Raw genomic sequence first — 18,034 nt, 5'->3', positions numbered from 1 at the left:
TTCGTCGTCGATCGTAAACAGTTGCGGACCAAATGCGCGACAGACGTCAACAAGCATGACCTCGCTTTCGGGTATACAGTATCAAAACGGAAGTTCCAACACATAAACGTGAACGCACACTGCCTTGAAGTGCGTCGCTTCGCGCCGTCGCCGAAGCACGGCGCGTTTCAAAAGCGGATTGTGCCGAGTCGGAGGTAGTTTTGAAAAAAAAAAAGAAAAAAACTGAGAAAACGCCGCTCGTCAGTGACCACAAAGCACTGACGGGCGAGCGGATTTATTTCCACGCGAGGCGTGTTACAGTGTGAGATGAGATGTCCGATGCCACGCTGCCACTAAAAATCCAGGTATCATGTGTGTTTTGAGGTAATGCGTTTTTTTTTTGTTCTTTCATGAGGTTGTTTTTTTGTTTTTTTTCTGCATGGCAGACCGTCTGACGATAAAAAAAAAAAACTGCAGTGCGACATTGAAAAATGACGATTTAAAGCTATGTTGTGCGGATGCAAACAACTTAAGCCATTCGGGAATAAATGTACTGTACAGTAGTCGGATGCAAACAAGTTTGGTTGTGGCGGAGGTTTGGGGATTCCACCAAGGACAGGACAACTAAAGCAAAAACGCGTGTCTGAGGTCGTGGCAATAAATGAGACCAGTATGACCTAAAGTCAATCGAAATTAAAGCTTTAAAACATATTCGAGGCTTTGGAATGAAATTGTTGATGATTATCTGGTCAATGTTTAAAGACGAATAAATTATGATGTAAAATAAGGGTCTTCAATCCTGTTCCTGTCCTGTCTGTTTTCCGTCTCGTTCTGCCGCATCTGATTCAAATCGTCAGAATTGTTATCCAGCTTCTGCAGAGCTTGTTGATTATCAGATTATTTGAATCAGGTGTGTTGCAGCAGGGAGAGATGGAAAACGGACAGGACATCGGCCCTCGAGGAACAGGATTGAAGAACCCTTATGTAAGTTATCGACGCTGTCGGGAGGAAGTCATTACTCAATTTTTAAAAAATTTCTCAAATTAAGACGACTGGTGAGTCCTAGTCGCACAATATTAAGAGTTTACTTCCTTTATACCGATAATTTTTTTTTTTTCAAATTTCCTAAAAAAAGAATACTTTTGTAGATGAGACAATTCCATCCAACAACGATGATATACTATTTAAAAATATATTAAAATAAGATTTTTTTTGAGGGGGGTTAAAATTACGTGAACAAAAACGTAATCGGTACATTTTTCTCGATACTAATAATCGGGCAGAAATTACGGAACTGATCCAAATCTGCAAAAGCAATCGTTATAAACGATTATCATGACCGGTAATTCAGTGGTGTTAAGCGTGATCGTAAATGTTAAACGTGTTCCGTATTTACGATCACAAATTTACCGATTTTGTCCAATTTCCAAACCATTCGAAATGTGTCGATTATTTTTGGATTCGCTTTTTCACTTTTTCGAAACCCGAGCGAACTTTCCAACTTTACCAATCGACGGCTTTAGGTCAACACGATCGATTTTACGAGAATAAAATATTGCCCTGAGGAACGCGTCACCCTGTCCTTTGTGGTGATTTTGGGTTATGTGCGGGTGGCTCTATTATCTGTAAAATTTCGAGAAAAATAATTCCGGAGACTGTCACTCCAACCGTGCCAAAAGGTGTGTGTGCATGTGCTGGAAATTGTAAGATAAATATATTTTGAGCTGCTTAGCGGCAGGTCTCTGCATCCAGCATCCAGTGACAAAGTGAAACACTGGACGTGGACTTAAAAAAACAAAAAAAAAAAACGTGAAATGACATGTGGAACAGGTTAAAAAATAAGTGGTCAAGGTAGTCTTTTCCCTTTGAAAGACCTGACAGATGAATGAGGTAGAGGTTTCATGGTATGGAAGCTTAATCTTCCTCCGGGGACTCCCCTGCCTCTTCTTCTTCCTCTTCCTGCTCCTCCTCTTCCTCCTCTTCCTCTTCCTGGCAAGGAACAACATGAACGAGTTACGGAACGGAACATAAATGCGTACAAGACATACTTTCCAGACTTTATTTTAAGGCTAGTTCTACTTAAAATATAATTTTTTTTTTTAGGGGGCGGAGTCAAGAGCATAGCATCGCAGGAATAACACCTTCCAGACTCGGATGAGATGAATTTCATTCCCCACGTGGCTAACCGGCGCAATTTTATAACCCGTCCTTTTTTCCCAGGCCGCAGGAGTGGAAGCCGTCGCACGTTTTTTTTTTTGAAACGCGCAGCTCCGCTTCCATTCATTAGCGCTTGCAGACGGCGGGCCATGAAGAGCCTGCTTAAATGCTACCATGTGTGACGAGGGCAAACGAGAACAAGAGGGGGAAAAAGTGGGGTGGATTGATGTGGGGTGGTTACCGCAAAAGAAGCTTTAATCTTATTGCATATTGCATGCAGGCATGGTAAAAAAAAATAAAATAAAAAATGTGGATTGATTCAAAATGTTAAAGGGGACATTTTATGCAAAACTGAATTTAATTGCTTGTAACGTTATTTTTTTTTTTATTATTAGATTGGAACATGTTGTGAAAAAAAAGAAATTGCCTTTAAATTCTTGACTGCGCTCATGTGGCAGAGGCTCTCCACACTTCGCTTTTCAGTCAGTTAGATAGGTTTCAATATAAAGTAGTTAAGAAATCTACTTTAAAAAAAAAAGATTGCCTTTAAATCCTTGACTGTACTCATGTCGTTCTGTGGCAGAGGCTCTCCACACTTCGCTTTTCAGTCAGTTAGATAAGTATCAATATAAAGTAGTTAAGAAATCTACTTAAAAAAAAAGATTGCCTTTAAATTCTTGACTGCGCTCATGTGGCAGAGGCTCTCCACACTTCGCTTTTCAGTCAGTTAGATAGGTTTCAATATAAAGTAGTTAAGAAATCTACTTTAAAAAAAAAAAGATTGCCTTTAAATCCTTGACTGTACTCATGTCGTTCTGTGGCAGAGGCTCTCCACACTTCGCTTTTCAGTCAGTTAGATAGGTTTCAATTTGAAGTAGTTAAAAAAAAATTATGAAAAAAAAAAAAAAATTCTGTACAATAACACGTTGAGTTGAGTTCGCTTCCGGACGCATGAACCCGAACCCCGCCCTGCACGGCGGAATGAAATGTTTTTGAGGTTTTGCTCAAGCCGGGCGTTGTTTGGGCTGAGATAAAGCAGCCTATCAAAGTGGGTGAGCTAAACGACATTTTTATGGTTTGCAGCTCCGCGGGCCTCACAGCGCCTCCCAACTGCTTCGGGGCCTGTTCCCACAGAGCTACAAATCAAAGGTGAGTTATGCAAAAAGTGGCCTGTAGCAGCAAACACGGGGAGGTTGGTAGATTCCTGGACAGTGAGGGCATGCCGAGGGTGGGAGGGGGGGCGGTCGTGTGGGGGGGTCCTGTGTCACGTTTCACTCACTCTCCATCCTCCCGCTAATGAATGTACTCGGGAACACAAGGAATGACTCAAAGTTATGCGTTACATCTGCACGTGTTTTGCGAGAGAGAACTTTTTTCGTTTGTCCTGTGCGCCGAGCTTGTTTCAAAGAGAGAGTCGAGCTAAAATGAATCTTTCAAATGAGTAAAAAAATTGCAAGATTATTTTTAAAAATAATAAAAAAATTCAAAATAATAAAATAAAATAAATAAATCAGTTTTTAATATTGAGCAACCTTTCTTTACATAAAACTGCATCTTAGTTGAATGTAAATTGATTTTATGCGCTCATTTGAAGTGATGTTAAATGAGAAATATTTTTATTTACTTTTACAATTTTGTCTCGCTTCACGTTTTATTTATTTATTTCTCTTTTACTTATATATTTATATATATATATTTTTTTTTTATTTAATTTATTTTATTTTATTTTTTTACACTTGCATGGCATTTAAGATTCACGACCAGCCCAAGTAAAATTAACGTACTTTTCGGCGTCTATATCCGTCAATGGCAGCAAATGCTTTAAGTGGCGTTAAGAAACGGTGATCTCTTACCTGAGCAGGCTTTTTCTGGACGACTTGCTGTGGCTGCAAGAAAAGCAGAGAGAGGGGAAATGTTAGGCTGACACAAACATGTCATAAAAACTCCACAAAGAGGCTCGCACAAATGTTCGTCTAAGGATCCCGCGTTTCTACCCGTGTTATCGCCCACGTTCAACGTGAACAAAATTCTCAATTGATTCATGTCGCCCCATCACCAAAACTTATCTTGCGGCTGATTTATATCCACTGTAACTTCTACATGGCCAAAGTCAACTAAAAGTGACAGAAACTGACCGATAATAAAAACAACAATTTTACAGGGTGTATCCCAGGGCTAGCCGGCGTTTTATGGCGAAAGGCAACGAGCCAAAGGAAGTGGCTACCCACCACAGGGGCATGATAATCTCCGAGGGAATGTTGGTGGATGACATAGACTTATATTGAATGCAGCTGCTCTTCACACCTCATAGACGTTGAGACCTAAGCAAATTGAGACTGGATGAAGGTCTTATTTGGACTGACAGCGGTAAGCTCCGCATAGGATGTGTATGAACGGAACATTTCTGGGAAGTAATACATGACAGAGTGTGTCGCTTAATCGCAACTCAAAGACAATTGAGCTAGGAAAATGGAAGGCGCAGGGGCAGTTTCAATTGCTGGTTGTGGTAGTTGTCGGCAGCAGCAATTTATACGTACATGCAAAAAAAAAAATGGCATCACGCTGATGTCCGTCACTGATGCAGTCAGACATGTTGGCTCTCGCTGAGATTTTGGAAACAAGAGCAGGACTGAGATGTCCTGAATCTCACGACAATGTCCAGGACATACCAAAGTTCCAGAAACAGATTCAGAAGACCACGATGAGAAACTTAAGTCCTCAATGTCAAGACAATGTCCAGGACAAACCAAAGTCTGAAAGAGATTCAGGAGACATAGAACTGAAACTGAAGTCCTTAATCTTAAAACAATGTCCTGGACGTACCAAAGTTCCAGAAAAAGATTCAGGAGAGAAAGAAGAAAAACGGAAGTCATCAGTCTCAAGACAATGTCCAGGACAAACCAAAGTCCGAAAGAGATTCAGGAGACATAGAACTGAAACTGAAGTCCTTAATTTTAAAACAATGTCCAGGACAAACCAAAGTTTCAGAAAGAGAATCAGGAGAAGAGAAACAAAATTTCTCAATTTCGAGACACTGTCCAGGACAAACCAAAGTCTGGAAGAGACTCAGGAGACATTAAACACAAACTGAAGTCCTTAGTCTCAAGACAATATCCAGGACAAACCAAAGTTCCAGAAACAGAATCAGGACACCACGATGAGAAACCTATGTCCTCAATATCAAGGACAAACCAAAGTTCTAGAAAGAGATTCAGGAGACATCGAACAGAAACTGAAGTCCTAAATCTTAAAAAAAAATGTCCAGGACAAACCACAGTTCCAGAAACATATTCAGGTGACCACGAACAGAAACTTATGCCCATAATGTCAAGACAGTGTGTAGACCAAACCAATGTTCCTGAAAGAGATTCAGGAGATAAACAAGAGAAACCTAAATCCTCAATCTCAAGACAACGATCCTGGAAAAAACAAAGTTCCAGAAAGAGTTTCAGGAGACCACAACGGGAAACTTAAGTCCTCTAGGTACAGGACAGACCAACTCTCTGGAAAAAGAAACCGAGCTTAACTCCTGAGTGTTAGATGACTGCACTTTGCATCTCATGATCCGAATCTTCAAATCAAGTGCAGGCACCCATTGAAGACCATCTCACCTTTTCATTGAGCTGAGGGATTCCCCTCCAGCTCACCCGCCACCCGTGCGGTCCAGAAAATGGTGGATATAATATGTCAAATGAAACCTTTCTATCCTGCCACTCATAATCATGAACGTTCTATTGCTCAACCGGAGATCTCATTTTTCGGTTTTTCTCAGGTTTTCACGATTTGCATAAACACTGATGTCACGTGAGGGATGTCCGAAGCCATCCTAAATCTTCACAGGAAGCAGCATTAGAGCAAGCCAACAGCTGAGCAGCCGGACCGCTCCGAGAATGTAAAAAGAACATGGCGAGTATCCTGTGCTTGTAATCCAGGCCAGCTGCAGGTCACTGAGACCCCCCCCCCACCCCAACCCGCCCCCTAGATCACTTTTAGCAGCTGGTGGGTTTTTGGACTTGCCGGAATGCCAAGAGGCTAAAACACAGCAAGCGAGTCTATGCCAACACCGGATGCGTAACACAAGTAAGGTGCAAAAACACAGCGGGTCCAAGTCGGGAGTCTTATCACCTACTGTTTAATGTTCTTATGTTTCCGCAATGCCTAAAAATAAATCAGGACGTACTAAAGTGAGTGAGTGCAGCTGTCAGTAGATTAAATGAGAAGATAAATATCACATCTTCAAGCGAGCAGGTTTTGGAGAAATTAAGGGGGCACAGATTTTGTTCTGATTTAATCCACCAATTATTTTTAGTCACCTTTATTATGAATCAAACTTCCATCCAATCTAAAACTGAAGGGATCATAAAGCATCAACACCATCTAGCAAAGGGGTGTCAAACTCAAACACACAGTGGCCGAAAAGTAAAACTTGAACTTATCAGGGGTGGGCAAACTTTTTGATTGGCGGGCCACAACGGGTTCTAAAATTTGACAGAGGGGCCGGGACCAGGAGCAGATGGATGGAGTCCTCATCGGAGAAAAAAAATACATTTAATTTTAAATAAAAGTGAACAAAAGCTTTACGACAAAATATATGTCGTTGAAAAACCACAGTGTTTCGAAAATAAAACATGAACAAGATTTATTCATTTAATTTTTTTTCAAGTTCGACGGGCCGGTTTAAAACGTTTAACGGGCCGCATGTGGCCCCCGGGCCGTAGTTTGCCCACCCTTGACAAGCATGTACGCAACCCATGTTACATAAGTACGACTTTGGATGATTCAATACACAAACAAACAAGCACCGTCACATGAAGCTCATATTTCACTTTTGGCTGTACACAACGCAGATGCGCGAAAAAAAACGAGGATTTTAGCGAACAGCGGCGGCCATCTTTAAAAAAAAAAAAAACACTTCATTATACTGTACTTGTTTGAACCGTTTTGCACAGTGGGCTACATGAATTTGTCGAATGACCCCCGAATAACGACGCATGACAAATAGCCATTCAAATAAATCGACTTCCTTTCGGCACAGACTGCTCTCTCTCCCAGTGCCCCGGCAAAGACCCTTCGCTCCTTATGCCCCCCCCCCCCTAAAAAAAAAAAGGAGAAACCACCGCATTGTCTTTCACTTACTGTGGCGGCTTTTTGATGTCGCCCAGCTCTGACACTATGAATCACTTGTAGGCCCCAGCAGCTGCTCAGTCGTACGAGTGATTCGGGAGACAGCTTGAGGCGTAGCACGAGGGCAGCCCCATTCAAAGGAATGTTGGGTAAGAATGACTCAAAAGGGGAGTGCGGTTGGGACCCCTTTCTCGGCTGAAACACAATCCCCCCCCCCCGTCTGCTGCTTGAAGAATGCGAGCTCTCCTCGCGGGCTTCTCACCCACCCAGAAGTCCCATCCGATCAAAGGGGGCGGGGGGGGGGGGAAGCATTCACTCCCCAGAAAGTACACTGCACAGGCCGCCATTCTGAAGAGACGAGAGTCCACTCAGCTTGCTCCCCGTCCTCTGCTTTGTGTCGAAATGTTTTAGCCTCGACTTGACTCACTGAGAAAAAATATTTCAGATTTTTTTTTTTTTTTTTTTTGAGCCATTTCAATTTTAGCTTAACTGTGTTGCCATGTCAATAAAATCTGCCCAGGGCCTTCAGAATGGGTTCTAAAATTTGACAAAGGGGCCGGACATGGAGTGTTTTAGTAACCTCACCTCTCCGGAGAGAAGAAAATTAAATTTTTTTTTTTTAATGAATATATATATATTTATTTTTTTTAACTTATTTTTTAATTTATTCATTTTTATTTATTTTTTTTTTGAAAAACCACAGTATTCAGAAAATAAAACACTAACAAGGTTTATTCATTTCATTTTTTTCCAGTTCAGCAGGCCGGATTAAAACGTTTAACGGGCCACATGTGGCCCCCGGGCCGTAGTTTGCCACGCCCGGCCTGACCTAGGGGGAGCTGGCCCTCGAAGATGTCATTCTTCTTTCCTGTGACCGGTGGGTCAGAGCAAAACTTGCTTCGGCTAAGTGCTACTCGCAAAATATCTGTAGCGGTCTAAAATGAAGGTACGTTTTGTAGTCTACACATGTCAATGGCAGCAAATTAATTAATACTCAGAATTTCTGACGAAGGATGCGTTTAATTTTTTTAAAATTGTTTTTGTCACATAATTTGATACTGCAGATATTCAGTAGTGGTTGAGAGGTGGCTACGGTTAGCTAGCTACTAGCAGTAGTAGCATTACTTTTGTTTATAACAACAATAAAACTGCAATTAAATGTTTAAAAAACATCAAACAGTCCAAGACATAAAATGAATCCAACTCTGCATCCACAATTCTGTCTTTAGCGACGCTAAAACGCTAAAATAGCCGGAAGCACATTCCACGTCAACAAGTATCCTCTTAGCCTCGTTCCCGCGTCGCTGTCCTCGCGGTAGCTTTCATGCTCCCTTAAGATAGGAGCTGCTGTTTGCTCTAGTTAACCGTTACTGAGCCCGCTAACCTTTGCACCTCCTTTGAAGCCCCGGCGGATAATTGGAGCAGCGAGGTTCAACCTCCACAAACACACACGGCTGCACGGGTGAAACGGCCGTAATGGGATATGCATCGGACGAGCCGCTATGCAGTGGAGGAGGATGTTAGGAATGTGGAATGCTTAACATTTAAATAGTTAAAGTTTAACGACGGTGCCTAATAGAGCACTTTGCCGAGGTGAACATTTTACTTATATGGCCGGTTTGTGGAACACTTGAAAATAAACACGTCTGCCCGGAGATATAACGATGACAGTTTTTAGTCACATGCACCAATATATTTGTCATTATGCAATTAAAACTCACAAAAGCAATTTTTATATAAAAATATTGTTCGGGCCATAGCGTTGTCTAACAAAATACCGTATTTTCCGGATTATACGCCGCTACTTTTTTCCTCGATTTTGAACCATGCCGCTAAAACAACGGTGCGGCTTTTTTATGGATTTTTCTTTCACCACTAGGGGCGCTGTATAGCTAAAAAAATATGCTAAATAAATCTTCTGTGTAAGTCTGTTCTGTTTTAATTCCCAAAGTTGTTGTCTTTAATGTGCATTCACAGTACAAAATCGTTCTATACGTGTAGTAAACAACAATTTTTTTTTTCAACATAAAAAAACTGGTGTGGCTTATATATCGATTTTTTTAGTTTTTTAAAGAGTTGCTAATTCTACCGATTAGTCCATGGATTAATCGATTAGTCCGACAACAAAATGTGCACGTGAGATCTAAGTATTATTTTTCGGGTCACCATAGTCATGTTCCACACCATATCTGTGGCTGGTGAGTGACGTGGGTGTCAACGAATAAGAGCAAGATAAATGTGGCTGTTTGTGTCACCTGCCAAATAGTTAATTGTATACCTCTTCATTAAGTGTTTTAAGATTCAAACAAATTGAAAAAGATCGTCCTGTGTCCCGGAAAGGAGTTTGTTCGACCCTATCTCAACCATCCTCCAGATGCAAGGCGAAGAGATATGTTATCAGCAGCTTCCTCATCGACCAGAGGATTTTAGTAAACACTGGCAATGTAAACCTCAGGTAGTCGTGGCGACGCAGGTAAGCACACAGCTGCAGTTCAAACAGACATTGGCCGTATTTACCACGGTCACGCGAACCAAGTCATGCACCAACTGAACATAAGGAACGAAAGTACCATGTTGTTTTTTTTTAACCTGAGCATCATTTTGCTGGAAATGCTTTTCCAAGTTGCTCCTCTCCCACTACGGTCTAACATGCTGACCCGTTGACGCCACCCAGTGTCCCGACAACCAGAGTTATGAATTGCACCTATCAGGGTTCGGCGATTAGGGGGAATTTGCCGAAGGGGCCTTTGTAGAGCAGAAAACTGTCTGTCGTTGTAAGGAATGTGGAAAATTCCTCGCAGACAAGCAGCCTTTTGTTTGGAAGGGTTTTTTTTTTGGGGAGGTGGGGGGGCTTGCTGTAGAAGGAAAGAAAGGCGCAGACAAATTGGACTGGCTCCATTTAGGAGCCTCTGCTGTTTGAAGTGAAATCTGTTCCCAGAGTATCTGGGAAAAGGAGGGAAAAAAATAGTGTGTAAGGTTCTTTTTTTTTTGTTGTTAGTTTACAGCAGTGGTTCTTGAACTTCTCACACCATGTATCGTTCCAAAATAAATGGTTCTTAAAGATGAAACGCAAACGATTGTATTGAAAAGTTAAATAGAACGGAACTGTACTGTATTCCACTTTGCCAATCAGTGGTTGACAGGATTTTTGAAGAAAAAAAAAAGAATTCCACTCCCGCTTGTTCTACTAGAGTTGCACGTGTTATGAATTAACCTGTCTTGCCTGAAACGGCTCACTTCCTGCCTCATAATAGCGCCGGCGCAAATACGCTAATGGCAAGAAAGTCTGTATCTATTTTAAGGAATCGTAACAAAAGAGCAGCATTGTGAGGGGGGCGGGGGGTAGCCATGCAGGACACCCCGGGACAGCTGTGGAGCTTCCTGTGTAAAACAAACAGTCGGTGAGCTAAGTGCCCTCCCTCTGCAAACGCACTACTTAATGTTTATTTGTAGATTGTGTTAAACAAGGATCATTAGAACAGGGAACATTTTTGGCTAATCTAAATAGTGAGGAGTCATTACAAATTGGTTTGTGAGATACAGTGTGGATGATGCGCCAAAATCCCCCCGAGGGGAATTCCAGAGAGTTCAAACGCTGTGCGAGGTTTGCAGTTGGCCAAATTGCATCATCGCTTTGTACAAGAGGAATAAAGACAGAATTTCGCTATTAGCATATAAAATAAATGTTTTAGTGTGGAACGATTAAAGTTGTCCACAAGCAGCAGTAGGAAAAAGAGGTAGGCGCTCTGGGGTGGGGGGGGGGGTGACCTGTGGAAAACCACTAAAGTCCTCGGAGACCTCCTAATACCGGGACAAAGGTCTCTAGTGGCTGGAATTCAAAACTGGAAGAAGGGGGGGTTGGAGAACGTAGGGAATGAGGCAAGGTCTCCTACTGCCGACAACCCCCCCCCCCCACTCAAAAACTCCTTTCAGTGTGTGTGATCTCTGGGGTGTCTCTTCCTCGCCCTCTTAAAGATACCCTGAGGGAACTAGTGTGGTCCAGTAGCACCCATCTCAAAATAACTAGCGCAAACCGTCCAAGATTCACGGACCAAAGAGACAGTATAGCCAAGAAAATAGAAAAAACTGAATCTAAAATATGATGTCTAAGATGATTTGACCTCTGTTGCTAACCTAAACAGCAGCACAGAAGCAGTATTATGGCTGTACTAGACTAATTGGAACATACTGCCACGAGTCAGAAAAATTCATAGCGCACACCGGGGCCGAATGAACACAGAAGCCTTTTTAAGTAGTTTCTCTGCAATGACAAGCTCTGTAAATAGTGATATAGACTCTCTTCGAATACATTTGCAAAGACAGTACCTTGCTTTGGTCCTTCAGTTTCCTGGTTCTGTCTCATTTAAAAGTAAAATCCTCCCAAGAATTGACACACTGTGCAGCCGAGACCGGCCTCTATGACACACACGTTGACATGGAGAGAAACATTTCAAGTCTGGATGTACAAGCAACCACTTTGTTAGCCTGTTTTAAAAAAAACGGGGGCGATGCTAGCATGCTGTTACAGTTCTACGATTACATCACCTGGTCAGAGTTTAGTATCAGTGGACCCAAGGTGTACCAAAACCGTTTTGAACGGGGAAACCTTTTTTTGATTTCAAAGATGCGAGTGCATCGAATTGAATTGCTCCATAATATATCCTGATACGTATCGAATCGTCTTGTATCGTAACAAAAAAGTCATTGGAAAAAAGTCCTTCCACTTTCAAATCGAACTATCCATGAATCGAAAACCGTATCTAATCATTTAATTAATCATCATTAATAATTTTGTGGAGACATGCACATGTGTACTCCACGAACTGTACGAAAGTCATCAATGAGAACCGCGACGCACCAACTGATATCAAAGCCAGAGTCCATCCCATTTGAGTTCAGTGTGGTCCGCCGACTATTTCAGAGAGGTTATGGGTGGGCATCGACTGGGAATTGAACCATCGCCAGATACATGGAAGTTAGTGTTGTGAGCCCAGTCAGACAGCCAACCAACCATTTTCTGTACCGCTAGTCCTGCTCAGGGTTCCGGGGAATTATGGATCCCAGTTAGCATCGGATAATACCCGTAATCAGCCCTGGGGCTTAGTCTACGCCGCTCTGTTGCAACCGCGTTGGTGTTGTAACATGCGTATTTCCCTCGGGTGTGATGTGGGTGTGATGCCGCCGCAGTACACTACCCGCCAAATATCCACCCATATTGTAGAAGACTTTTGGAGGGTTGCATGTTTTTCCCAGCTGACTTATCACTCAGCTATGTAAGATGTTACTTTGCCAGTCACCCAAGGAGATATTAGTCACAGCACATTTTTACAATTTATTCCAAAACAGAGCGTGACTCACGGTGGCCAAGCGAAAGTTTAAAATAGTTCGACTTCAACACACAACAGGACTTGATTCCGTCCTGACTCACTCCGGATCTAGCAAATACCTTGCCAAGAAACCGCAGACATCTCGTTCAGTATTTCCTCTAAAGTGTTTAACAGCTGTTTAATGTTTGACACGAGTGATCACAATAGAACATTTACCCCTTCCGAACACAAGCACGGCTTTTCACACACTGATTGTCTGTAAGGGCTCTCCAAAGCTGCTGGCCAAACGCCAGGAAGTGCTGCTCATCACCTCAGCCTTTCCTACTCGCTTCTCCAAATGCTTGGCACTTGCCACCGGTGTCTGACCCAAAGCCAAGAGCAGCAAAGCAGTTTGGGAGTTTTTCACCCAGTCCTCTTCACACTCCATCAACTCCCCCCCTACTCCTTCCACGCGCTCGCGCCAAAGCACTTGCGCTTCCTCTCCCATTCAGCCAGTCATTTCCGCGGGGTTGCATGTGGGGTGTATTAGTCTCACAGTAGCCTCCATTGAGAGTTTGTGCCGTCGCCAAAAAGAGGAGATGGGTACGAGTGTGAGTATGAGCGTGTCCTGGGTGTGAGTAACTTCAGATGTGACTGCGGAGAATGGTATACAAAGAAGCAGCTGTGTGTGGAAGGAAGCGGGGATGCGGAGAGGAACTGGCCGACTGGTGGAAAGGAAAGCCCGAGCGCAAAAGTCGGAGTGATGAAGAGAACCCTTACAAATTCGTACGGTGATTTCCTACTTGGCATGAGTCAATACAAGGCTGTCCTCGCACACAGAAAAAAGAAAACATTAGGCGGGAGGTCACGGTCCTCGGAAGAAAACGTCTGACTCATTTCCCATGTCAAAGCATGAGTCAAGGTACAATCATCCGCTAACTTTCATGTTTAGGAGCCATCAGTCACCATGTGGATGTGGAAGTCTACAAAATGCAGTCCTTTGGCAACAGAGACATTGGGCAAAACTGATGTTCTGGGAGGGGGGGGGTCACATGGCCCTTCATCAGCTTTGACTAAGAGAGGAAGCAGAAGCTTCCTTGTGCAATCGAGCAACCGCACACAGGCAATAAAGAGAGAGAGCGGAAAAGGAAATCGGAACTTAAACGGTTCGGCAAGTTGAAATATGGTCCAAGAGTCAAACAACAATCCAGATCTCCTTTACCACCCAACTCTATATTCCCAAAAGATTTTGAGAGATTTAAAAGCAGTTCTAGTAGGTCTTGCGTCACACTTCGGATTTATTTGCCCTTGATTTTACCGCATACGTTCCACCGTTTCGATTGGTCGAACTCGGTCAATTGCATCCCGGCTGCCACTTCAACCAACACGTATCCAATACTTAGACTTGACATGCGACATGTGATTCATCTTGGGGCATATCAAAAAAATTCCCAAGAACTGCAGACAAGACCGGGCAAGCACTTGCTCGCCGCTCATAATTCCACATATTTCTGTTACATTGCGTTGAAGCAAGACATTGGATTTGAATGCTTTCAATCTTCCTCCCATTTATCAAAAGCCGAATCCCACTTGGGAAATCATTCAGAGACCGACGCTGAACAAACAAGAGGCAAAGTATTCCACAAAGGGGGTCTGATTCTTCAACCAGCGTCTCTGAATGTCTGACGAAGCAAAACTGATCTGTCGCAAATGCAGCAAGGGTTCGAGAGAACGGCACAATATACGAGTCAAGTGGTTATCTAAAGAGTAGACTGTCTGTAGTTGATGTCAAGGCCAGAGCGTGGGCGTTGAAGCGGAGGTGCACGTACCTGGGACATGCAGGCACCAGCAGACACCACTACAAAGAAAGCACTGCGGCAAACTTCAACCGCTCGTTATCAGTTCAGTCCAACGGTTCAGTGGCGGCCTTGCAGCTGTGTTGAGAAACTGATTCGCCGCCGTTGTTGCTTGGTAATCAACTTCCTTGCTTAAGCTCATCCGAACAACTACCCTCGCGATACCGGGGAGTCACGGAATACAGCCTTATAAAGATGCCGCAAGAAACCAAAAGTCGTGCCGGGAAAATGTATGCGGAATCTAGCGAACATACAAACAGTCCATCCCCGCACACCCTTCCTGGTGGCACCTCGGACTCCATTTCCTCGCGCTATCAATCACTCCTGTCACTCTGGTGCTGATAAACACGGAGGCCTTCAAGCTGTCAGAGGCATTATTTCAGTTTTCCTGCGGTCAGACTGGAGGGTAAACATTTTCTTTGACTGATAACAGTAACCTTACGGGGGATCTCCTTGAACACATTTGAGGGTGACATCATCCCGTTTAATGACGCCAAGAGTCATTTCTCAAGATGTATTAAAAACAGACGGTGAACCTATAAGGGGATCCCCGTTGAGTAACAAAAGGCTTTTCAATGACAGGAAGTGAGTGCAGGGGTTATAAAATCAGTCACTTGAAGTGGTTCTCTTTCCTCGCTGACTGGGTGTTAAAACCCGGTGTTAACGCACACCTGAGTGGACAGCCGAAAGTGCAGATAACGAAACTATTGAGATTGTGTCTAAAAATGTACTTGTTCTTCGGCCTGATCTAACGCAGTGACAAAGTGTAAAGGGAGTCATGTGATGAGCTGAAAATATGGTTGAAAAATACAATTATCGAGCCCAGCACAAGAATGCATGCCGAGTGATCTTACCCATTTCCTGGGTCGCCCCCTGCGTCGTTTCTCCCCAGTTGCCTCGGCTTTCTGTGGGCGCAGGAATTGATTAAGACTCGGTGAGATGACATTACACAGAAATGGAGGCCGGGAAGGATAATCGAAGGTATTTTACAAAATTTGGATGGTCCGTCATTTGTCGTCCGTTACCGGCTTAGGTTATTCGTCGGTACATAATTTTTTGTAATCATCAGTCAGTCCGTTTGTCAGAAAGACCGTCAGCATGCTCCCGTCTTTGATGGTCTGTAAGTCCGTCAATAACTGGCGCTCCGTACGTCATTTTTAAAAAGCGTCCCATCATTCGTTAATCGTCACAAACCGGGCGTCCTTCTTTGACGGTCTGACGGACGGAATGCCCAATCGTCACTGTACCAGGGTTTGCCCCAAAACAAGTGGATCTTACACTCCCAGTAACTAAAGCAATCGTTTGTGTAACGATTTCTCGTTATAACACTTGGCCCACCTGTTGGTACACCGCATTCCCCGTTCTACCTGCTCCATTTTTAATGCGGACATTCGACAGTCAAAGGGAAAGACAATACCTTGTTTAATTAATTATCAGTGTGTTTTTTTTTACGGCTGAGCAGAGACGCGGCAAATGTTTCCAGCAGCTCATATTCAAATTCACACAACGATTATCAGATCAGATCATACTTTGACAGCTATGTTATATTGCCGGAATTTCAATGGGGAATATTGATTTGTCACATAGTCGTATGCCACGTGTTGTGGCTGCGTGTCCATCAGGTGTTGGAACCCACCTTCTGTGCTGCCTTCGAGGGGCCCTTATTCTTACTTCCTTTGGGGCGGCCCCTTGGTCGCTTTGGGACGGGCTCTCCGCTCGGCTCCTGGAGGGAAGAAAGAGGAGGGGGTGGGGGGGGGGGCGTATGACATGAGTGTGGAGAACAGGAAACAAAAGCGGGGAGGGGAGCACCCCCCCCCCCACACACACACACACACACACCCTCCTCGGCTCACACCACACACCGGGCAACCCCTCTTGTGTGGGTCCCTTTTCAAGCATGTGCTCATTTGCTGGTGGTGGTCCCCCATTTGGTCAGTGCTTTATGGGTCAAGAGCAAGGCAGACAAAGGTTGCGAGCGTGTGTGACAATCGCGTGCATGTGTGGGCTGACACTGGGAGGTGTTTCATTCGCTTTTATTCGGCGCCGTTACTTATTTCTAAACAAAGCCTGTTTCAATATGAATCCCATATTCCAAATGTGCATTTACTTACAGTATACAGTAGATTATTATTATTTTTTTTGTGAATGTAAAAGTGTTCCACAAGCAAAACATGAACGTGTATTTCATGCTTCTTGTTCAAATCAGTCCCAAAAATTGAAAATTGTTTGTGCGAATATTTTGCATCACTACTGATTCCTAAACGACTTTGTTCGATATATGTAATATTATAGTGAGGCGATACATTTACGGCGTTCAGTCATAACAACTGCGGGAAACCATAATAACAAAAAGTTTGACTAATTCCGTTCGTGTCAGTAAATATGATTCAATTTAGAATTGTGATCGGGTTTTTTGTGTGAAATACTGCTGGAATTACACACATGCACATGTTCAAATATGTCCCACTAGCACTCCAATCACGAATGTCTGCAGATTGGAAATTCCTCCATTCCACTTTTTTTTCTAGCACAAATATGTCACATAGATGAAACACTCATGTTGCATACTACAATCAATATAATTTTTATATATATATTTTTTTTACTTATGCATATTCATATCAATAAAAAATGTAAATTCAAATTTTTTGGTTTGCATAAGCACAAAAAATAAAATTATACTGACTTTTTGGGGTTTCCTCGGTCTCCCCGGTCCCCTCTTTTGGGGCTCCGCGGCCCCTGCGGGCTCCTGGAAACTCTCGCCGGTCTCGTCCCCGTGTCCACTCATGATTCCCGGTGGCTTCTCCGTCCTCCCCCCCAAAAAATGTTTTAAAAAAATCGGTGGTAGATTTTGTTATCCAATTGAGTGGGAAATAGCGGGTTTAGCCTGGAAGTTTGGGTACGGTGAGCACCAGGGGGGGGGTAGCGAGACACCCGAGTCCGCGACGCCGGAGGAGAAGCGACTCAACTCGGCTTACAAGGCACCGCGGCACCGGAGCAGCGGCGAGGCGTGACAGCTCGGCACGGACCGTCTGAGAAGCATACTAACCGCATCCACGGTCCACTCGAGGAAAAAAAAAAGCGCTCAATGAGGATGAGGTTTAAAAAAAAAAAAAAAAAAAAACAGGAGGGAAAAAAAGAGGACGAAATCACCTCTCCCGTGGGTGGACGCAGAAAAAAAAAGGGGGGGGGGGGTAGGGAGGTGGGGGGGTTGGACTGGGGCCAGAGAAAACACGCCAGAAGGATTCCTGGCAGTGGGCCAGACGTGACAGACCGCATTTATGAATTAAATTCACATTTTCACACGTTTCAATGGAATTCGACCACCGGATAGCCATTGAGAGGAAAGTTCAGTTCTCAATGGTGGCTTGATGATATCAGCTCGTTGGGAGGAGTTCGGCTCCAATGCAGAAGTTTTGCTCTCCTGGGTGGGAAGTAACGAAGTACCTGCAAATATTTTGGTGCGACGCTTAAATAGTTTTTTTTCAGGGATTAATTCTCTAATCATCAATCATAATAACAAAAAGAAGTATTAATTCATACCACGATTAAATAAAATTACATTACCATTCATATTTTGTCCACCAGGGGGCAATATAATATAGACACACG

General features: G+C 43.4%; 1 protein-coding gene across 1 annotated transcript; it reads right to left on the bottom strand.

The window, feature by feature from the left end:
• Positions 1–1,453: 1,453 nt before the first annotated feature.
• Positions 1,454–17,486, bottom strand: hmga2 (high mobility group AT-hook 2). Its single transcript, XM_088288379.1, has 5 exons — positions 17,109–17,486; positions 16,059–16,145; positions 15,277–15,327; positions 3,990–4,022; positions 1,454–1,968 (listed from the first exon to the last, which is right to left on the bottom strand). Exons 1-5 carry the CDS (start codon positions 17,208–17,210, stop codon positions 1,894–1,896), a joined length of 348 nt encoding a protein of 115 aa, XP_088144505.1. The 5' UTR covers positions 17,211–17,486; the 3' UTR covers positions 1,454–1,893.
• Positions 17,487–18,034: the final 548 nt, after the last annotated feature.

This window comes from Idiotropiscis lumnitzeri, chromosome 2 (genome assembly GCF_059441095.1).
Source record: "Idiotropiscis lumnitzeri isolate Australia: NSW breed Sydney's pygmy pipehorse chromosome 2, RoL_Ilum_1.0, whole genome shotgun sequence".
Classification (NCBI taxonomy): domain Eukaryota; kingdom Metazoa; phylum Chordata; class Actinopteri; order Syngnathiformes; family Syngnathidae; genus Idiotropiscis; species Idiotropiscis lumnitzeri.
The sequence above is the reverse complement of the archived record's forward strand: the minus strand, read 5'-3'. Positions and strand labels throughout refer to the sequence as shown.